The 23682-nt window shown below is 40.0% G+C and overlaps 1 protein-coding gene across 2 annotated transcripts in view; it reads left to right on the forward strand.

Moving 5' to 3' along the window:
- The window catches only part of ap1m3 (adaptor related protein complex 1 subunit mu 3), an 87845-nt gene that overhangs the window by 11776 nt on the left and 52387 nt on the right, over positions 1–23682 (forward strand). For both annotated transcript variants that reach the window (XR_004562978.1, XM_034179528.1), the window contains exons 2-6: positions 7723–7879; positions 8087–8154; positions 13982–14112; positions 20447–20594; positions 21699–21825. Coding sequence is in view for 1 of the 2 variants with exons in the window: in XM_034179528.1 (XP_034035419.1) it covers positions 7723–7879; positions 8087–8154; positions 13982–14112; positions 20447–20594; positions 21699–21825 (631 nt within the window). In the remaining variant the exon portion in view is untranslated. The remainder of the gene's footprint in view (positions 1–7722; positions 7880–8086; positions 8155–13981; positions 14113–20446; positions 20595–21698; positions 21826–23682) is intronic.

The raw sequence follows: 23682 nt of genomic DNA on the forward strand, positions 1-23682 counted from the left end.
TTGAATGTTCATTTCTCTACCATAAGCCGTCTCCAAAGGCGTTTCAGACAATTTGGCAGTACATCCAACCAGCCTCACAACCGCAGACCACGTGTAACCACACCAGCCCAGGACCTCCACATCCAGCATGTTCACCTCCAAGATCGTCTGAGACCAGCCACTCGGACAGCTGCTGAAACAATCGGTTTGCATAACCAAAGAATTTCTGCACAAACTGTCCTAAACCGTCTCAGGGAAGCTCATCTGCATGCTCGTCGTCCTCATCGGGGTCTCGACTTAACTCCAGTTCGTCATCGTAACCAACTTGAGTGGGCAAATGCTCACATTCGCTGGCGTTTTGGCACGTTGGAGAGGTGTTCTCTTCACGGATGAATCCCGGTTCACACTGTTCAGGGCAGATGGCAGACAGCGTGTGTGGCGTCGTGTGGGTGAGCGGTTTTCTGATATCAAGGTTGTGGATCGAGTGGCCCATGGTGGCGGTGGGGTTATGGTATGGGCAGGCGTCTGTTATGGACGAAGAACACAGGTGCATTTTATTGATGGCATTTTTTTTGTAATTTGTAAGGCTTGCTTGCCTCTACTGGTGGTTGGCTCTCACTGCGGTATTGTATCACTTCCTGTTCTGGAGCACAGCGGTGTTTTGCTGTATCTGTTAGCTGTTTAATCTGCGCAGTTAGATTGATCTAGTTAACTAGATAACGATTTGTTTCACAGTGTAATCTTCACATGCCTTAACTAAAGCACTCCCTCTGCTGAATCACCTCTAAATTATTTACACAGTATTCACTTTGTGTGTTTTTAGGAATCCGCTAGCTTAACGCAGCTACTAGCTCTTAGCCGGTTTAGCATGGCAACTTCTCCTGTCTTTCCTGCACTTTTCTGCTCTGGGTGTGAAATGTTTAGTTATTCCCATCATTACCCCATCCCCGTACAGATGGTGCCTGCTCCCAGACCACCAGTAACCAGTAAAAATCTACTTAAGCATAAAAAATTCAAAAAGAAAAAATAATATAGCACCTTCAACTGCACCACAGACTAAAACAATTAAATGTGGTCTATTAAACATTAGGTCTCTCTCTTCTAAGTCCCTGTTAGTAAATGATATAATAATTGATCAACATATTGATTTATTCTGCCTTACAGAAACCTGGTTACAGCAGGATGAATATGTTAGTTTAAATGAGTCAACACCCCCGAGTCACACTAACTGCCAGAATGCTCGTAGCACGGGCCGAGGCGGAGGATTAGCAGCAATCTTTCATTCCAGTTTATTAATTAATCAGAAACCCAGACACAGCTTTAATTCATTTGAAAGCTTGACTCTTAGTCTTGTCCATCCAAATTGGATGTCCCAAAAACCAGTTTTATTTGTTATTATCTATTGTCCACCTTTCTCTGTGAATATTCAGACCTTTTGTCTGACTTAGTGCTTAGCTCAGATAAGATAATTATAGTGGGCGATTTTAACATCCACATAGATGCTGAGAATGACAGCCTCAACACTGCATTTAATCTATTATTAGACTCAATTGGCTTTGCTCAAAATGTAAATGAGTCCACCCACCACTTTAATCATATCTTAGATCTTGTTCTGACTTATGGTATGGAAATTGAAGACTTAACAGTATTCCCTGAAAACTCCCTTCTGTCTGATCATTTCTTAATAACATTTACATTTACTCTGATGGACTACCCAGCAGTGGGGAATAAGTTTCATTACACTAGAAGTCTTGCAGAAAGCACTGTAACTAGGTTTAAGGATATGATTCCTTCTTTATGTTCTCTAATGCCATATACCAACACAGTGCAGAGTAGCTACCTAAACTCTGTAAGTGAGATAGAGTATCTCGTCAATAGTTTTACATCCTCATTGAAGACAACTTTGGATGCTGTAGCTCCTCTGAAAAAGAGAGCTTTAAATCAGAAGTGCCTGACTCCATGGTATAACTCACAAACTCGCAGCTTAAAGCAGATAACCCGTAAGTTGGAGAGGAAATGGCGTCTCACTAATTTAGAAGATCTTCACTTAGCCTGGAAAAAGAGTCTGTTGCTCTATAAAAAAGCCCTCCGTAAAGCTAGGACATCTTACTACTCATCACTAATTGAAGAAAATAAGAACAACCCCAGGTTTCTTTTCAGCACTGTAGCCAGGTTGACAAAGAGTCAGAGCTCTACTGAGCCGAGTATTCCTTTAACGTTAACTAGTAATGACTTCATGACTTTCTTTGCTAATAAAATTTTAACTATTAGAGAAAAAATTACTCATAACCATCCCAAAGACATATCGTTATCTTTGGCCGCTTTCATTGATGCCGATATTTGGTTAGACTCTTTCTCTCCAATTGTTCTGTCTGAGTTATTTTCATTAGTTACTTCCTCCAAACCATCAACATGTCTGTTAGACCCCATTCCTACCAGGCTGCTCAAGGAAGCCCTACCATTAATTAATGCTTTGATCTTAAATTTGATCAATCTATCTTTATTAGTTGGCTATGTACCACAGGCTTTTAAGGTGGCAGTAATTAAACCATTACTTAAAAAGCCATCACTTGACCCAGCTATCTTAGCTAATTATAGGCCAATCTCCAACCTTCCTTTTCTCTCAAAAATTCTTGAAAGGGTAGTTGTAAAACAGCTAACTGATCATCTGCAGAGGAATGGTCTATTTGAAGAGTTTCAGTCAGGGTTTAGAATTCATCATTGTACAGAAACAACATTAGTGAAGGTTACAAATTATCTTCTTATGGCCTCAGACAGTGGACTCATCTCTGTGCTTGTTCTGTTAGACCTCAGTGCTGCTTTTGATACTGTTGACCATAAAATTTTATTACAGAGATTAGAGCATGCCATAGGTATTAAAGGCACTGCGCTGCGGTGGTTTGAATCATATTTATCTAATAGATTACAATTTGTTCATGTAAATGGGGAATCTTCTTCACAGACTAAGGTTAATTATGGAGTTCCACAAGGTTCTGTGCTAGGACCAATTTTATTCACTTTATACGTTTCCCTTAGGCAGTATTATTAGACACCATTGCTTAAATTTTCATTGTTACGCAGATGATACCGAGCTTTATCTATCCATGAAGCCAGAGGACACACACCAATTAGCTAAACTGCAGGATTGTCTTACAGACATAAAGACATGGATGACCTCTAATTTCCTGCTTTTAAACTCAGATAAAACTGAAGTTATTGCATTTGGCCCCACAAATCTTAGAAACATGGTGTCTAACCAGATCCTTACTCTGGATGGCATTACCCTGACCTCTAGTAATACTGTGAGAAATCTTGGAGTCATTTTTGATCAGGATATGTCATTCAGTGCGCATATTAAACAAATATGTAGGACTGCTTTTTTGCATTTACGCAATATCTCTAAAATTAGAAAGGTCTTGTCTCAGAGTGATGCTGAAAAACTAATTAATGCATTTATTTCCTCTAGGCTGGACTATTGTAATTCATTATTATCAGGTTGTCCTAAAAGTTCCCTGAAAAGCCTTCAGTTAATTCAAAATGCTGCAGCTAGAGTGCTAACATGGACTAGAAGGAGAGAGCATATCTCACCCATATTGGCCTCTCTTCATTGGCTTCCTGTTAATTCTAGAATAGAATTTAACATTTTTCTTCTTACTTATAAGGTTTTGAATAATCAGGTCCCATCTTATCTTAGGGATCTCATAGTACCATATCACCCCAATAGAGTGCGTCGCTCTCAGACTGCAGGCTTACTTGTAGTTCCTAGGGTTTGTAAGAGTTGAATGGGAGGCAGAGCCTTCAGCTTTCAGGCTCCTCTCCTGTGGAACCAGCTCCCAATTCAGATCAGGGAGACAGACACCCTCTCTACTTTTAAGATTAGGCTTAAAACTTTCCTTTTTGCTAAAGCTTATAGTTAGGGCTGGATCAGGTGACCCTGAACCATCCCTTAGTTATGCTGCTATAGACTTAGACTGCTGGGGTTCCCATGATGCACTGAGTGTTTCTTTCTCTTTTTGCTCTGTATGCACCACTCTGCATTTAATCATTAGTGATTGATCTCTGCTCCCCTCCACAGCATGTCTTTTCCTGGTTCTCTCCCTCAGCCCCAACCAGTCCCAGCAGAACACTGCCCCTCCCTGAGCCTGGTTCTGCTGGAGGTTTCTTCCTGTTAAAAGGGAGTTTTTCCTTCCCACTGTTGCCAAGTGCATGCTCACAGGGGGTCGTTTTGACCATTGGGGTTTTTCCGTAATTATTGTATGGCCTTGCCTTACAATATAAGGTGCCTTGGGGCAACTGTTTGTTGTGATTTGGCGCTATATAAATAAAACTGATTTGATTTGATTTTGAATGCACAGAGATACCGTGACGAGATCCTGAGGTCCATTGTTTTGCCATCATCCAAGAACATCACCTCATGTTGCAGCAGGATAATGCACAGCCCCATGTTGCAAGGATGTGTACACAATTCTTGGAAGCTGAAAATGTCCCAGTTCTTGCATGGCCGGCATACTCACCGGACATGTCACCCATTGAGCATGTTTGGGATGCTCTGGACCGGCGTATACGACAGCGTGTACCAGTTCCTGCCAATATCCAGCAACTTCGCACAGCCATTGAAGAGGAGTGGACCAACATTCCACAGGCCACAATTGACAACCTGATCAACTCTATGTGAAGGAGATGTGTTGCACTGCATGAGGCAAATGGTGGTCACACCAGATACTGACTGGTATCCCCCCCAATAAAACAAAACTGCACCTTTCAGAGTGACCTTTTATTGTGGGCAGTCTAAGGCACACCTGTGCACTAATCATGGTGTCTAATCAGCATCTTGATATGGCACACCTGTGAGGTGGGATGGATTATCTCAGCAAAGGAGAAGTGCTCACTATCACAGATTTAGACTGGTTTGTGAACAATATTTGAGGGAAATGGTGATAATGTGTATGTGGAAAAGTTTTAGATCTTTGAGTTCATCTCATACAAAATGGGAGCAAAACCAAAAGTGTTGCGTTTATATTTTTGTTGAGTGTAGAAGCAGAAACTCATTTTTAAAAAGGCACACAAATGCCCATCAGAACTGGAATGTATTTCTTTTATTTATTGCCCCCAAAGTTATGATTTTTTTGTTTCCTTTTAATGCACTGCTGATCTTGCTGCTTTATTGTCTTCGGTGTTTCTCTTAAAAGCCAGTAACCCCAAAATACCATATCTGGGATTTAGAGTAACTTGTCTTGGGACAAACAAACAGTAATTGTTTGCAGTGTGTGAAATCAATAGAATGCACTCTCTGCTGACCTCCAAACACAAATGGTAAACAGAACTCTGACTGACGTCGATGACTGCAAGGCAAACGGCAACAGGGAAGAAAAAAAATCTGCTGAGATAATGTCAATTTATATCAACCATCAACACTGCAAAACTGTCAGAGTTAACCACTGTCAGTGTAGAACTGTGAGGGGAAAAAGTGAATTTCATCCATTTTGGTATAAGGCTGTGGAAAAAGTGAAGCGCTGTGAATACTTTCTGGATGCACCGTAGTTTTCCATGTGATTCTGGGGAACACAGATCCATATGAGGGCCCTCAAAGGCACCACTGTGTCCAAATATCAGGGTATCGTTTAAAAAATATAATGCTATGCCATCCAAGCTTTGTTACATTTTGTGTGTGTGTGTGTGTTTTGTTTGTTTATTTTAACATCTCAACAAACCAGCACTGGTTTCAAAGAGTTTGCGTGTTTCCATTTAGTGGAGCAGCTTAACTACAGTTTCTATAACAATTGTGCATTTTGTGATAAAAGCTTCAAATTTGGCACACATATTGTAAATTAACTAATGTTTCCTGGAGCTGACCTCTAATGAGCTACAAGGGTTACTAAAGAATTACACTGGAGTCAAAATTTTAAAATGCTTCAATCATGTTGAAAACTATACATTATTTGTCTATCACAAAGATTCCAAAAAGGTATAGTTTGGACTATCGATGACTGAATGTTCTTCTGTTATGGGGTAAAAACAGCAAGAATGGTGACAAAGGTCAGTTTCAGTTTGTACAGGGGTCAAAAGTTAAAGTTGCTCCAATTTTGGTAAAAAGTGATGCATATTATGGGTTCAAATAAAAGGATTAATAAATGTAATAGTTTTGACTGTGTTGAATGCTTGGTCTCCAAAGTAAAGGTTAAACAAGGTCGACGTCCATTGGATTCTATGACATGTGACATATGTTACCCCGTAACATGTTAACTAAGCATGACAGATGGTGCAAACTATTCCTTTTTAAATGCTATTAACTCAACCAATAATTCGCATAATTTTCATCTGAATTCTTCTTTCTTGGCATCTTTTTACATAGTTTATATTCAGACTTGATTCCTTCTTCATCTGACATTACACATTAGGGTTGTTAAAAAATCGCTACTACAGATTGCTATTGAAGTAAATACTCAACAGTATCGGTATGTCTATAATAACAGTGCCGTTTTCATCTCCTCCTAATAAAATTGAAAGCTGGCCAAAGGGAAAAAAATCACAGAGTATGTTTTTAATGAGGTTACACTATGTGTGCTGTCTTCATTTTATAAGCACTACCCATATAAAATATGCTACAAACTATTTGTCATATACTGGTGTATATATCCTTTACAGTTGTGTATTTTTGTTTTGCACTAAGTCTGACAACTTCCACATAGTGTTGTCATTGATGTTACTGTTTGTATTGTTCTAATCTGTAGATGTGTGTGTGTGTGTGTGTGTGTGTCTGTGTGTGTATGTATATATATATATGTATATGTGATGTTTGTGTGTATGTATAATATACCTCTTAATTATTTATTTATTTATTTTTTGTTTTTTGGCATTGTGCCCTTGCTGCCCCTCCCTCTGTGGTATGGTGATTTGGAGCATTGAGTATTGACTATTTTCCTGGATATCCGTATTGGGTTTGAAATTCTATTGTTGTAACAACCCAATTACAGATCTGTAGGATCGTGTCTGGATTGTTACAATGGCAGTTTCTTTGAGGATAAACTTGGAAAACTGCCCTTTTATTCCAGAGGATTATTTTTTTTTTGTCAGGTAGTGGTTCCTGAAGAATTCATGGGGTAGTCTCACATTTTCTAAATGCTGTTTCAGAACTGGACTGGAGAATCCTTTCAAACTGCTCATGCCTCACTTGTCATAACCTCTACTGACAGATTGTGAATGTGCACATTCAACTTTATGGTTCGGGTTCACTATTTTAAAGCAGAAACTGTAAATAAAATTGGCAGACTGCTCCTTTAAAGGGTGTACTCCTTTATTTTCTTGCCTTGGCTCGATTTTCAGATGTTTTTGGATTCATCTTTTCACTTGGGACAAACAGTTTTAATAGCTGCAATATTCATTTAGAACACAAACACCGTCGCGGGCTAAACGGCTACACAATGTCCGGGACAAGCTGAAGCTGTTACAAGTCGATTGTCCATGAGGGACTCTGTGTTCTGCTTACAACTAAAAAGATATGCTCTCATTGACAATCAACTTGTAATGACTCGGTTGAGACCGGCGCCAGTTATCTTTTTTGTCCTGACTGAAACAATGAACCCAAAAACATCTAAAAAAATAGAGCCCAGGTTGAAAAATGCCAGAGCTCCCATTTAGGCTTCAGTGCTCAGATTCAGTCTCTGAGCCCATGGTTGTAAATATTTTACATCAGGGCAGCATGTCTTTAATGCATCATCTTCTGCCTCTGTGTTCTGTATCCAGGTGCTGATCTGCCGTAACTATATGGGAAACATGGACATGAACGTGATTGACCAATTCATGCCCATCCTGATGAAGACGGAAGAGGATGCTGAGGTGACGCCGTTGGTCAGCCATGGTTCCTGCCACTTTCTGTGGATAAAGCACAGCAACATCTACTGTATCCAAAGAAAGTCCAGTCGCTGCTGAAAAGTACTTACTGCAATATAATGAATGAGTCCGAAGCTACAGTATCTTGTCAGATTTGTTCTTTCACATGGTATCCTGAATTTTCCTTTGATAATTTATATATCCATAGTTTCATTTACGTCATTGCATCTGAGTGTTATTCATTCAACAAGTTCTTTCTTAACGATTCTTTCCTCAGTGGTGGCTATGACCAAGAAGAATGCCAATGCTGCCCTGGTGTACTCCTTCCTTTACAAAATAGTCCAGGTATGTCTTGTTTTTGGTGTATCCTTATCCATATAGTGATCATAGCAGTGATGAGTCTCAGTTTTTAATGAAGCAATAAGCTCTAGTGCTGAAAAATGAAGGTTTTGTGGAAGTGCCACTTGCAGTTCCTTGAATAACCACTTCAGGGTGGTTCCAAAAGCAAGGTAATCCCTGCAAATGCCCAATTTTACAGCAGAAATAAAGATGTTTGTAGTCAGTTAGAAAAAATGGTTTTGGTCTCCGTAACTGGTTTTCCCATGCATGACAACTGTAACACTCTGAATAATTAGGGGTGTATGTCACTTTGAGTGAATGCCAGCATGCTGGGTCTTCCCACAAGGAGAGGCTGTTAGCGGGTGGATTTTTTTTTTTTTTTACAAATGTGAATTGTTGTGTGGTTGATTGTACTAATGGACCATCTAAGAAACTGGTGCTCTCGTGTTTCTGGTGAGTGAAATTGTGGTATTATTTAAATTGTATATTAGCACCATTAGCATTCATTAGCACTAAGCAGGTAGCCTGGTGACTTAAGCTACACTGAGGGTGCCATGGTTATTGAGGTAATATGTCAGCCCTTATAAACCAAACCCAGTCCTTAAAAATACGCATTCATCAAAAACACAAACCAAGTTATGTAGTTTGGGATTAGCCAACAGGGTAACAACGAGATAGGTGGGTGTCTTCGGCGTTAATTTGTTCCACCCAGGGCGTGCCTGTCTTGCCCACGCTGCACCCCGTCACCCATTTATGGGTTGGCTGTGAGTTGGGCAGAGTTAGACACTACAATGATGGCAACATTTAGTCCAAGGGTGGCCAAGTTCGGTCCTCGAGAGCCACATTCCTGACACTCTTAGTTGTCTCCCTGTTCCAACACACCTGAATCCAATGAAAGACTTGTTAGCAGACTTTTAATGAGCCTTTCATTGGATTCAGGTGTGTTGGAGCAGGGAGACAACTAAGAGTGTCAGGAATGTGGCTCTCGAGGACCGAACTTGGCCACCCCTGATCTAGTCTGTTGTTTTGATTTGTTTTACTGTTAAATAAATTTGGGGTGTTATGGTCAACACCTGTTGTTGTTGTCCATTCGGCTTCTCCTGTTTTGTTCAGGGTTCACCGCAGCAGATAGAGCTGGATCCGCATTGGTATTTTGTCACAAGTTTTACGCCGGATGCCCTTCCTGATGCAACTCCAGTTTTACCTGGAGAAACACACAGCCGCTGGTGTTCCAAAGAGGTCTCCCATCCAAGTACTAAACAGATGCCGCACTGCTTAGCGTCCGAGATCAGGCTGACAGAGCAGACCGACTGCTATGTTCAACATCTGTAAAGTCCCATAATTCTTTGTCTGTGGCTCTGAAAAAGCTCTGTGATATTCTTCACTCAAATGTGCCACCAAAATGATGCAATAGTTAATGCATGTCATTGCAGTACTGCCATAGGTCCATAGGTGGCAGTCACTCTTTGTGAAGCTGTATGTCTGATGGTGCAACAGACAAAAGTTGCACTATGCACACTTTCTTCAATCATAGCTGCAGAAGTTTTGAACTCTTAGAAAGTTCGGATAGGTGTCTTGATGGCTTCCCTCGCAGGCCTCCTTCTTGCATTGACTCTTGAAGTCAAAGACCCATTCAGTGATTTGGAAATGTTCACATATCCATCCCTTGATTGTTGAAAGAAAACTGGCTGTAAAAGTGATGATTCACTTATGACACATACAAATGCACGCTATTTTTTGGGTTTGATATTTTTATGTTGTTTGGCAAAGCTTCTGGGGAAAACCTGGTCTTGTTAGGAGAGACGGCATCCATCCCACTTTAGATGGAGCAGCTCTCATTTCTAGAAATCTGGCCAATTTTTTGGGATCCTCCAAACTGTGACTGTCTAGCATTGGGACCAGGAGGCAGAGCTGTGGTCTTATACACCTCTCTGCAGCTTCTCTCCCCCTGCCATCCCCTTATTACCCCATCCCCGTAGAGACGGTGCCTGCTCCCAGACCACCAATAACTAGCAATAATCTATTTAAGCATAAAAATTCAAAAGAAAAAATAATATAGCACCTTCAATTGCACCACAGACTAAAACAGTTAAATGTGGTCTATTAAACATTAGGTCTCTTTCTTCTAAGTCCCTGTTGGTAAATGATATAATAATTGATCAACGTATTGATTTATTCTGCCTAACAGAAACTTGGTTACAGCAGGATGAATATGTTAGTTTAAATGAGTCAACACCCCCGAGTCACACTAACTGTCAGAATGCTCGTAGCACGGGCCGGGGCGGAGGATTAGCAGCAATCTTCCATTCCAGCTTATTAATTAATCAAAAACCTAGACAGAGCTTTAATTCATTTGAAAGCTTGTCTCTTAGTCTTGTCCATCCAAATTGGAAGTCCCAAAAACCAGTTTTATTTGTTATTATCTATCGTCCACCTGGTCGTTACTGTGAGTTTCTCTGTGAATTTTCAGACCTTTTGTCTGACTTAGTGCTTAGCTCAGATAAGATAATTATAGTGGGCAATTTTAACATCCACACAGATGCTGAGAATGACAGCCTCAACACTGCATTTAATCTATTATTAGACTCTATCGGCTTTGCTCAAAAAGTAAATGAGTCCACCCACCACTTTAATCATATTTTAGATCTTGTTCTGACTTATGGTATGGAAATAGAAGACTTAACAGTATTCCCTGAAAACTCCCTTTTGTCTGATCATTTTTTAATAACATTTACATTTACCCTGATGGACTACCCTGCAGTGGGGAATAAGTTTCATTACACTAGAAGTCTTTCAGAAAGCGCTGTAACTAGGTTTAAGGATATGATTCCTTCTTTATGTTCTCTAATGTCATGTACCAACACAGAGCAGAGTAGCTACCTAAACTCTGTAAGGGAGTTAGAGTATCTTGTCAATAGTTTTACATCCTCATTGAAGACAACTTTGGATGCTGTAGCTCCTCTGAAAAAGAGAGCTTTAAATCAGAAGTGTCTGACTCCGTGGTATAACTCACAAACTTGTAGCTTAAAGCAGATAACCCGTAAGTTGGAGAGGAAATGGCGTCTCACTAATTTAGAAGATCTTCACTTAGCCTGGAAAAAGAGTTTGTTGCTCTATAAGAAAGCCCTTCGTGAAGCTAGGACATCTTTCTACTCATCACTAATTGAAGAAAATAAGAACAACCCCAGGTTTCTTTTCAGCACTGTAGCCAGGCTGACAAAGAGTCAGAGCTCTATTGAGCTGAGTATTCCATTAACTTTAACTAGTAATGACTTCATGACTTTCTTTGCTAACAAAATTTTGACTATTAGAGAAAAAATTACTCATAACCATCCCAAAGATGTATCGTTATCTTTGGCTGCTTTCAGTGATGCCGGTATTTGGTTAGACTCTTTCTCTCCGATTGTTCTGTCTGAGTTATTTTCATTAGTTACTTCATCCAAACCATCAACATGCTTATTAGACCCCATTCCTGCCAGGCTGCTCAAGGAAGTCCTACCATTATTTAATGCTTCAATCTTAAATATGATCAATCTATCTTTGTTAGTTGGTTATGTACCACAGGCCTTTAAGGTGGCAGTAATTAAACCATTACTTAAAAAGCCATCACTTGACCCAGCTATCTTAGCTAATTATAGGCCAATCTCCAACCTTCCTTTTCTCTCAAAGATTCTTGAGAGGGTAGTTGTAAAACAGCTAACTGATCACCTGCAGAGGAATGGTCTATTTGAAGAGTTTCAGTCAGGTTTTAGAATTCATCATAGTACAGAAACAGCATTAGTGAAGGTTACAAATGATCTTCTTATGGCTTCGGACAGTGGACTTATCTCTGTGCTTGTTCTGTTGGACCTCAGTGCTGCTTTTGATACTGTTGACCATAAAATTTTATTACAGAGATTAGAGCATGTCATAGGTATTAAAGGCATTGCGCTGCGGTGGTTTGAATCATATTTGTCTAATAGATTACAGTTTGTTCATGTAAATGGGGAATCTTCTTCACAGACTAAAGTTAATTATGGAGTTCCACAAGGTTCTGTGCTAGGACCAATTTTATTCACTTTATACATGCTTCCCTTGGGCAGTATTATTAGACGGTATTGCTTAAATTTTCATTGTTACGCAGATGATACCCAGCTTTATCTATCCATGAAGCTAGAGGATACACACCAATTAGCTAAACTGCAGGATTGTCTTACAGACATAAAGACATGGATGACCTCTAATTTCCTGCTTTTAAACTCAGATAAAACTGAAGTTATTGTACTTGGCCCCACAAATCTTAGAAGCATGGTGTCTAACCAGATCGTTACTCTGGATGGCATTTCCCTGATCTCTGGTAATACTGTGAGAAATCTTGGGTTATTTTTGATCAGGATATGTCATTCAAAGCGCATATTAAACAAATATGTAGGACTGCCTTTTTGCATTTACGCAATATCTCTAAAATCAGAAAGGTCTTAGAGTGATGCTGAAAAACTAATTCATGCATTTATTTCCTCTAGGCTGGACTATTGTAATTCATTATTATCAGGTTGTCCTAAAAGTTCCCTAAAAAGCCTTCAGTTGGTTCAGAATGCTGCAGCTAGAGTACTGACGGGGACTAGCAGGAGAGAGCATATCTCACCCGTGTTGGCCTCCCTTCATTGGCTTCCTGTTAATGCTAGAATAGAATTTAAAATTCTTCTTCTTACTTATAAGGTTTTGAATAATCAGGTCCCATCTTATCTTAGGGACCTCGTAGTACCATATTACCCCATTAGAGCGCTTCGCTCTCAGACTGCAGGCTTACTTGTAGTTCCTAGGGTTTGTAAGAGTAGAATGGGAGGCAGAGCCTTCAGCTTTCAGGCTCCTCTCCTGTGGAACCAGCTCCCAATTCAGATCAGGGAGACAGATACCCTCTCTACTTTTAAGATTAGGCTTAAAACTTTCCTTTTCGCTAAGGCTTATAGTTAGGGCTGGATCGGGTGACCCTGGACCATCCCTTGGTTATGTTGCTTTAGACGTAGACTGTGGGGGGGTTCCCATGATGCACTGTTTCTTTCTCTTTTTGCTCCGTATGCATCACTCTGCATTTAATCATTAGTGATCGATCTCCTTTTCCTGGTTCTTTCCCTCAGCCCCAACCAGTCTCAGCAGAAGACTGCCCCTCCCTGAGCCTGGTTCTGCTGGAGGTTTCTTCCTGTTAAAAGGGAGTTTTTCCTTCCCACTGTGGCCAAGTGCTTGCTCATAGGGGGTCGTTTTGACCGTTGGGGTTTTTCATAATTATTGTATGGCCTTGCCTTGCAATGTGGAGCGCCTTGGGGCAACTGTTTGTTGTGATTTGGCGCTATATAAGAAACAAGTTGATTGATTGATTGATTGATTGTTTTCTCTGAGTGTAAAGGGCATTTGCACAAATTTTAATACAACTAAATCTATAATATAATGTATGTTTTAATAGAAAAACGTGTTAATTCCTTTTTAAAAATTTTATGTCATAAAAACCAATCAAAAAGCATTTAGCATGCAGTATTTTAAGTGGAACAGAATTGTGTTTAGCATTATGATAGTCATAGGCCAATCTGTGCATTGAGAGAGTGGATCCAGGGTCTAATTTGCACACCAACACTTTCAGCACTAAACAGCACATGACTGTTTTGGGTCTACAAACAGAACTTAGACCTGTACTCCTATGCTGCCTTTTTTCCCCATTTTTTGCTGCAGATGGCAGATATTTACTTTTTTCTGTTGATAGACAATGCACCATATGTGAAAATACCAGGAAATGAATGAATCCTGTGCCAATTTTAATTCACTGTCAAGCATATTTTAAATGCTGCCTATCTGTGTTCAGGTATTTAAAGAGTACTTTAAGGAACTGGAGGAGGAAAGTATCCGTGATAACTTTGTGACAGTGTACGAGCTAATGGATGAAGTGATGGATTTTGGCTTCCCTCAGACAACTGACAGCAAGATCCTACAAGAGTAAGACAACCATTCCACGGTCACCGAAGCCTCATCACACAAAAACAGTCTACTTGCAGCACGTAACCTGTTTTGTTCAGTTCAACATTAAACTTCTTTGAATTTACTTCATACATTTATTCATGTTTCTCATCACAGTCAAGTATATTTTTAAATATCTGCTGTTGTGAAAGAATGCTCAAGATTTTCTACTTCTGCATTACTGATTTTCAATTTCTTAAGCCACTGGTTCTGAACCTGGGATCCAAGCCCCTTTGGGTGCATTAATGATCACTTGGAGGGTGTGAGGTTTTGTTAGCTCTGAGGTTGCAAAAATGAGAAGATTGTCATGTACGGTTACATTATGTAGCTGTTTTAATCCATGACGGTGAATCAGTGCTGTGCCAAGAAATCCTTTAATTCCTAGTGTTAGTTTGCAATGTCTCTTCTTCCACTACTTTCCTCTGTAGCAATCAGTGGTGGGCACAGCTAAACAAAAATTTAGCTTTGATAACCGCTAATTTGCTAACTGTGAAGTTAACTTTTATGACGCTAAATCACTAAAAAAATTTAGGGGACGCTACAGCTAACCGCTAGCAGCTACCTTTTAGTGTTGACTCAGTATGTTGTCGGCTAAGCCAGTTTTGAGTTTAAGCAACGCAAGTGCTGCTGGGTAAATTTATAGGCAAGCCAGAGCTTCTGTCTTTATACACCCGGCCCGCTGCTATTAAAAAAACAAACAAACCACCATTTACTTTCAACATGCATCGACTCAGACATTGGGCAGAAGACGAAATGCAAAGCATTTCTCACTGATGGGTTTTATTCATAAACAACTAATTCTGGACAGTTTATCGACATTAACGTAACTGTCATTTTTACAAAGTGAAAATATATCGCGCATATCTTTTAAACTAATGCGCTAATTCTGAAGGTTTGACCGTGTACAGATACACGTGCCAAATGGCATTATGGGAAATTCAAATGAACTCCTCTCATCACTTCCTCCTCCCCTCCCCCCAATCAAAATACATAGAACACTGCCATCTACTGGATGGGATTGTGAATAGACCAACATACAATAAATAACTTTTTTTTTTCCTTTGCAATAGTAGCTGGCAGCTGGTCCGCTCTCTTCTGCTGGGAAAGGCCTGAGCTTCTTACAACAGTCTGATTATTGCAAAACACACGACAGGAACTAACATGTATGATTTTAGGGTTTACAGATGTTTTTGACTGTTAAACCTTTACCTACTGAGGCTATAAATGGACGATTGGTTATAATTTTTTATTATAGCAATAAAATTAAGAAATAATGTTCTGTGTTTGTGTGCTTTGGTACCCTTTTCCAAGAGTACCTGAATTTCAATTATATTACACCTGATTAACTATTTATCCACATTATTTGTAAGTTTTAGCATTTAAAATGAGAAAAAATCCCTAAAAACTAACTTGATTTTTTTTTTCAGTTTTTTTAGTGAAAAATGATTATGTAAAGGAAGTTTGGATTTCACATTTTTAACAGGAAGCTGTAAGTGTTTACAATCAAAATAATTAATTTTGTGTGTCTAGAACTCAGAAACAGCGCAGAAACAGTGCAAAAGTAAACATTTTGCAAGGCGAAAATATGCAAAAAGTAACCAATTTTAAAGTGCAGAACCAAACAATATGAATAACAACAAACAGTGCAAAACTATATATAAATATATCAATTATTATCTGTATTATTAAAATGTGTAATAAATCACTCATTTGATTACTCATTTTGTGCAAAATTATACAATATGAATAAAACAAAGTGTCAAACTATATACAAATATATAACCAAGAATCAAAATTAGATCTAAACTACATCAGTCCATTGTCAGTGTGGTACTGTTTGTAACAGTTTCTGTCTGGCTGAAGACAGAGGCCAATTTTACAAAGTTTGCACATCCAGCAGGTTGACCTCTTGCAAACCTTGCAAGAACGCTGCCCCTTTGTGGATCGCTGGTAAGGTGGGTTTCTGCTTGTTGGCACCGGGCAGTGGCTTGTGGCTGATGGAGCCATCACACCCACATAAACACGCACACACACCTTCACAAATGACACTAACACCCTGCCTTTTCCTCAAAAATTACTACATTTATGTTTGCTGTCTGTCTATGTACTTTTCTGTCACTTTTGCGCTTTTTTTCATACTTTTCCCTCGTTTCAAAAGTCACCGAACGCACTTTACCGTAATATATGCAACATATAGTATACTGTTGGAAAGCACTGGTTCTTGGCTTGCTGTCAGTGTTGAAATTTTTCAGATTGAGGGCTTACATTAGAACTTACGGTAATGAGAATCAGTGGCGCACTAGTGTGAAACTTCCGTGTTTTTCCTCTGTGTTATGACGTCACAGGCTTACGTTTACCGTAATACACCATATATCATTGGAAAGCCCTTGGTGTTAGCTTAACAATGCACTTTGAATCATTCGGATTGGACAAACTATGGCGGAGTTACGGTAAAAAAAATACGCATATGGAAAATATGGCGTGGGCGCCATCGGCGTAGATAAAGGGTTAAGCTTTACTCACTATGCCAGCAAAAAAAAAAAAATGTGAGCGGACTGAACTTAACTAAATTTAGTGGAAGCTAAGTGGTCTGCTGATGATTTTCAAAGTTAGTTGAAAAGCTAATCCGCTAATGAAAAGGTTAGCTTCGCTAATTAGCGGATTAGCAGAACTGTGCCCACCACTGGTAGCAATGCCCACACTCAAGTCTCTGCACTTTTCTCCCCGTCAACCAGCCTTTACTGACACCAAAATAAACAATCCATGCGAGACCCCAAGGAAGGGTAGGGTTTCAATCATTACCAGTAAGAACAATTCAGGGCTTTGATAAACAGAGTTCAGCCAATGATAGAAGCTGGTCCTTGTGTATGTGTGTGTACATCAGCATGTGTGCATTTGGAGATCAAAGCGCAGATGGTTTTCACCCTCCACAATGTTCCTCTTCTTCAGCGGGGGCACAGATTCGACCAGGCATCTTTTACATTATATTGTCTTTTAAACTTATTTTATGTCCAACATGGCACTTAATGCAGTGGGGCTGGAAAACGCTGCGCTCTGGCTGTAGAGGACTGCATGTCTTCCCAGTGTACAGTTCCGCTTCGGCTTACTTTCACCACAAGCATTGCCCAAGCAAATTTCTTCTACACTTATATTGTAGTAACCAATAACAAAGACGTTTAAGGGAAATGTATCCGAGTAAAAGTACACATTTTATTGAGGAAATGTAGTGAAGTAAAAGTGAAAGTTGTCAAAAATGTAAATAACGAAGTAAAGCACAGATACATCAAAATTCTATTTAAGTACACTAACGAAGTATTTCTACTTCACATGGTAGCCTGAATTTTCCTTTGGTAATTTATATCCGTAGTTTCATTTACTTAATTGCATCTAAGTGTTATTCATTCAACAAGTTCTTTCTTGACAATTCTTTCCTCAGTGGTGGCTATAACCAAAAAGAATGCCAATGCTGCCCTGGTGTACTCCTTCCTTTACAAAATAGTCCAGGTATGTTATCCGCTAATGAAAAAGTTAGCTTCGCTAATTAGCTACATTTACTAATTAGCGAAGCTAATTAGTACATTACAACACTGTGTAGTCCAGGGGTCACCCTGTTCCTGAAGAGCACCTGCCTTGTATGTTTTCCACGTCTACCTACTCAAGTCATACCTAATTTTTTTTTTTTTTTTTTTTGTAAGTGGTGTTTTTCAGCTCTTGATTGGCTAAGCACACTTGATAGAATTAATTGCCTGGGAGTGGAAGAGGGAGAGTTAAGGTAGATTGACACGTGCATAACTTTGATTCACGCAGTTGCACACATGTCGTGATGATACCACCCGCTGTGTTCCCAGCTGGATGCTGTGCTTTGTTCCACTGCCTGCCATGTGCTCTACGCTGGACGCTACGTATATAAAATAATTATTTCGTAGCGGATTAATAATTTTCTCTGCAAGTTGTCTGTTGAAAATGGCTCTAATCGCTTCCTCTAGCACAGTGGACTGCTCCAGAAGCACCGTTCGCGCACGTGCTGAATGAGCTGGAGAAAGCATCTGGGAGCATCTGAAAAGGTAATTATTTGTCATGTTTACATTGTCATGGCTTGGTAAAACAGCTGCATGTTCTTTCCTTCTTGTCTGCAGCTGTCAAAGTATGTTTATGATAGAATTAGCATCTTCTTATAATCCTTCAGATGATGTCATGTTGGCAATTAGATCATGCCACGTAGCACGACATTTATGTGTGAAGGATTTTTTTTTGAACATTTCAAAATTCTCTTTGCGCAATTGCACGCTCCGCACCCCTCTCACATTCAGTCTGCACCCGTTACAGACAGGTTTGCTCTCCTACACGACACAGGTCATGCAAGTGCGTGAATCAAAGTCATGCACATCTCAGTGCACCTTTAGAAAACATGCAAGACAGGTACCCTCCAGGAACAGGGTTGGTGACCTTTGCTGTAGCATGAGGAGTCCATGACTGCCGCTGGACAGGACGCCAGTCCATTGCAGGTTACTTCCCCAGCCAGGCATCTGTTTCATGTCTTCAGCTGTCAGGAAAATGCTCACAATGTAATCCAGTAACAGTGACATGCATACTCTTTTCTTATTTTAGTTCTAAAGTTGAGATACTCATTTGAATGTGGATCGAACACAATCCCCTAGTGAGGCTAAGATGTCTATTCAAGCCTTACTAAACAAAAACACAATATAGACCAAAATGGTGCTTGTTTTCCCTCTGACTCGTCAAGACATCCTAAAAAACAACAATAAAAATTGTGATGTAAACAAGTTTTAGATTGATAGATTGAGGCAAAGTTTTTCCTTCCTGACTGTCTGTCCCAATTCCCCACCTACGAGGTCTCAAATGCCCGAAAATGAAAGATGAAAGATGACGATAAGTGCGCTTGGGGTCGATGTTCTGTTGTTTGGCTGTTTGTTCCGTTTCTCCTCAGAAATGCTAACGATTGGATGTGGTAGCAGCGTTGGCAGCAACCTGAAAATTAGCATTACAATGGCAATCATAACACAAACGCTCACATACAAACAAACACGTTAACATGCATATGAGCACTGTGCAGTCTTTTCTATTCCCCCATGCACACGCTCATACTTTCATCAAGTAAATCTTGGTGGGGGAAGACACCAGGAGGCTTTTTGCAATTTTCAGGGTGTTAAAAGTTCAGAGAAGAGCAATAGGTTGCAGTCAGAGACAGCTTGAAAGTGTGTGTATGTACAGTATGTGCGTATGAACCAGAGGCTGATGATATGTCTCCTTGGTGAAGACAAGAGCACAGGTTTTCTGTGTCGAGTGCATCCACCTGATGCTTTGTTTGTGTGCAAGTGTCACCAGGACCCGGCACTGATTATCAGCCCTATTCAGTCCCTAAAGCATAAATACACAACAACCAGATCAAAAATGGTCAGAACACAAAGTGATTTGACAGTATCAGGCATGTCTGGGGGGAAAAATGCACTCTATCTTTTAAAGAATCAAGATTACCAACTATAAGATACTTGAACTCCCTTCTATGAAATACATAGGTTATTTTATTATGCATTAGCACCAGTCCCTAAAAATATGTTTGGTAGCCTGGAGAGGGTGGGGTTACATGTTGTTTATCAGAGTGACACTCGTTCCGATTCCCAGGACATGTCATTATCCCTCCCTGGACATGGTGAGAGGAGTTTTACAACATGAAGAGTCAACAGCACAGTTAATAAATAAAGTTGCATGTGAATCAAATTGACAGACTCAACCCACTCGGTCCAGGAAACTCATTCAGTGCCCATATCATAAAATAATGCATGTACTGGTACACTTACTATTATTATCTGTGGTTGCAGTCACAATGGCTTTATGTAAATCTCCTGTTTTCAATTACAACCATGAATATTCTTCATTCAGTGTGAACACTGAGCTCATTCAGTTTATTTACACGCGAGTTAACTAATTTATTTTAAAGTGATGAAGTGTGTGATTAATTTAAAAGATGAAACACTGCTCCAGGGATTAACCTTGTTTTGTTTGTTCTCTTTCCTGTTTTTTTTTTCTCTTAAAATTAAGAATCTTGTTTTGATGAGTATTAAAATATTAGTCACCTGTCTGTGTGGTTGGGCTTCACCAGAGGTTAAAACGTAACTTAACACTGTCATCGATATAAGAATTACTGTTTATTTAAAAAGAAAAAGTCATAAGTTGTGTTAGGAAATGCTCACAGGGTGTCTGTATAACTTTACCTTTACAGATGAAACCTTTCCAGTGCTCCGGTGATCCTCAACTTAAGTGGTAAACTTGTCTTTGCACATTTCTTTTTCAGATATATCACCCAGCAGGGCCACAAGTTGGAGGTCGGAGCTCCAAGGCCTCCTGCCACCGTCACCAATGCCGTGTCTTGGCGGTCAGAAGGCATCAAATACAGAAAGAATGAAGTATTTATGGATGTTATTGAGTCGGTTAACTTACTGGTGAGGACAACTTATTTTCTACCTACCACAAACTGGCACAGTGCCTGTGTCCCCTAAATCATGATACCACTTGCACTCATTTTTGCGCCCATGGTCACATTGGTCCAAAACTGAGCAAGGTTGTGGCGCAGAGCTAGCATGTTCCTGTTGTTCCTTGATTAGGAAACATTTGCACCTGTAGGGTAGTTTTGACCATGCGCAAAACTTTCAGGCGGACACACCAAACATGAGCTGACAAAGAACGCATTGAACAGATGAGGAAAGGACTTGTACAGGACAAAAATGGACACAAGTGGTTATCAGAATTTCATTTCTGTTATGCATTGCCTCAACCAGTCAGTGTAACAGTGCTTTAGACAACTAAAAACCAGGTCTAAAATCTAGCACTGTTTTGTGGTGCATTTAAAGAGTGCAGCAGTTGTGCCTTACATAAGCAGATTTACAACTCGTGCACTCTGCTTGCGAGCACATATCATTGCCTGCAGTGCGGTGTTAGTATGACATTGTGGTGCCCCTGGTGCAGTCCAATTTAAAGGGAAGAACAGGTGCCACTCTGGTTTGTTGGTAATCAGTTCAGGCTATAACACACTCATGCAGAATGAACAAGGTAGATCCAAACACTTTGTAACTAGTTTTGTGCTGGTATATCCCACCGCTTAAATAGCAGTACGTGCTTGGACCCTCTTTGCCACTTGTTTTGAAATCTGCCGTTGCTAAAGTGTGTGTGTGTGTGTGTGTGTGTTAGTATATTTTTGAAATATTTAACAATTCCTTAAAGCGCCTGGGATGACTTTAAATTACACCCATTGGCTTCATACTGTTTCCAGAAAGCGCTCAGAGGCTGCAAGTTTTCAGTGTGATTTTCCTGATTAAGGCCACTTTGAACACAGCTCACTTTCAGCACTTTGTGGAACCAGCTGGAGACCACTGCTTCAGTCTCTCAATAAATGATTCGTAGGCTTCAGTCAGAGAAATGTAAGATCTTCATTGGTGGTTACAGTTTCTTCGTGTAAGTGATGGACAGACCGTGTCAGCAATATTTACTTGACAAAGGTGATTATTACAAAAATCCACTGCTTTTGTTGACTTGTGTTTTCTCATTAGGTGAGTGCCACAGGCAGCGTCCTGCGCAGCGAAATAGTGGGCAGCATTAAGCTCAAGGTGGTTCTGTCGGGGATGCCTGAACTCAGACTGGGCCTCAATGACAAAGTCCTGTTTGAGATTACAGGAAGTAAGTATTAGCAAGTCTCACGTAATACCTCCACCAACAACTGAGGGTGAAGGTGATTTGTTTGCTTCTGTTCTGCATTAGTTTGCAGATGATAAAACTTACAAAGGGTTTTTGGGTTATTGTCAAGTTGTGAGGCGGGATGGTCATTCAGTCAAAGAAGAGCAGAACACATTTTGGTGGTGATCTGAGTTTGTGGCTGAATATATTCTTTGAACACTTTCTTCCCTTTAACACTGCACAAGATAGGTTTTCCTTTATTTCTTATTTAGCGATCTCTCCTTATGATGTCACTAAGCTCTGATGGACATAATGTCAGAATGCCCTCCTGTGTCAGCTGGCTGAGGTTCAGGTGAAGGTAGACGCTCCATAAGGGTGCCTTCTCGTTTATGTATGCAGATACATTTCTAAGCAGGCGGTTGACAAAAATCTTGCTCAAGAAAGATTAGTGAGCAGTTTGACTTCAAAGGGAGGTTTGACCTAAATTACAGCGAAGTCCTAATCTCTCACTTACCTGCATTGGTGTGATATCGGAGATGGTCTCGCCTGAATTCATGTGGAGATATTTATCTCTGTCATTTCTTCTGACACATTCTAAGGGAATGGATTTTTTTTTTTTTTTTTTTTGAGCTTCTCAGAGCCTTAAAAATGTCTTAACATAAGCAGAGTACTTTTTATGGTACCAGTGTCCTTGAGGTGACAAAAGAACAGGTGGGTCAACACCAGTGTGTAAAAAAAGTATTCCTTAATATGCCTCCCCCAGCCAGCAGGGGGTGCAGTAAGATTTACAAGTCTACTTGGCAACATGTCTCAGCAGTAGACATTCTGAGAGATGTTGCCATGAGACAGGTGGGGAAATACACACATTGTAGATATTTCCAAAATGTTAAATGTGGGCATTATTGCCACATTGGCTTGTTGGCCATACAATACATTACCCCAGTGGCATTGAAAGTGATGAGTGACAGTTGGATCCTGTGTGCTGAGACTTCAGTAGCGATGCAAACATTTATCATCATGGTCAAACCTAACTGCACAGAAGTGCAAAGCACAGCGTTAAAGCTACAATTTGCATGATTTAAGGGTGTTTATTCACAGAAATGAAATATAGCATTCATAACAATCTGTTCATTAGTCTCCCATAAGCTTAGAATGAACCCTTTATCACGACATGGGCTGGAGCCCCCCTCATGGAGGCTGCCATTTTGCATCACTGTGTAGATACAGTAGCCCATACTTACATACTTGCTCCATCTCTTGGATGTTGCAGCGCTGCCGGAAAACAGAAGAATCACTGTTTCATCCCTGATAGCCTGTCTGTTAGTTTGCTAATGCAGTCTAGCTCATTTGAGATCCCTCGTTGTTAAATTGAGGTTCATACATATTGCTTATCACCAAAGAATGTGTCAATAATAATAATAACGCGTAAATTGCAGTCGCCAAAAAAAAAAAAAAAAAAACATGAAGGGAAACAAATTTGTGACTGGTTGATGGCATAATGCAGTCTACAAACTCACCACTAGGTGACACAAAATCCTACATGCTATATAGCTTCAACTTCAATTTGGGATCGTAGATCATGCAACATAAAAGAAATACATCTCTGTCAAGCATGTTTGGTTCTATTATATTTTACCTCTGTGAAGAAGGTTAAAATTTCACCGACATCTGTTGGACTGTTTGTTACCCACAAACTGATGACTGATTCAGTGAATCCTGGTGGAAAAGTGGGGCATGAACCAAGAAAGACCCCATAAATTTTGGTACAGATTGAAATGCGATTTTTATGGTAAAATAACCTTCAGCAAAAATACCTAAAAATGGGAGCAGCTGAAAGAAACGGTGAGCTCTCTCCAAAGG

The sequence above is a fragment of the Thalassophryne amazonica genome, chromosome 10 (assembly GCF_902500255.1).
Source record: "Thalassophryne amazonica chromosome 10, fThaAma1.1, whole genome shotgun sequence".
NCBI lineage: Eukaryota > Metazoa > Chordata > Actinopteri > Batrachoidiformes > Batrachoididae > Thalassophryne > Thalassophryne amazonica.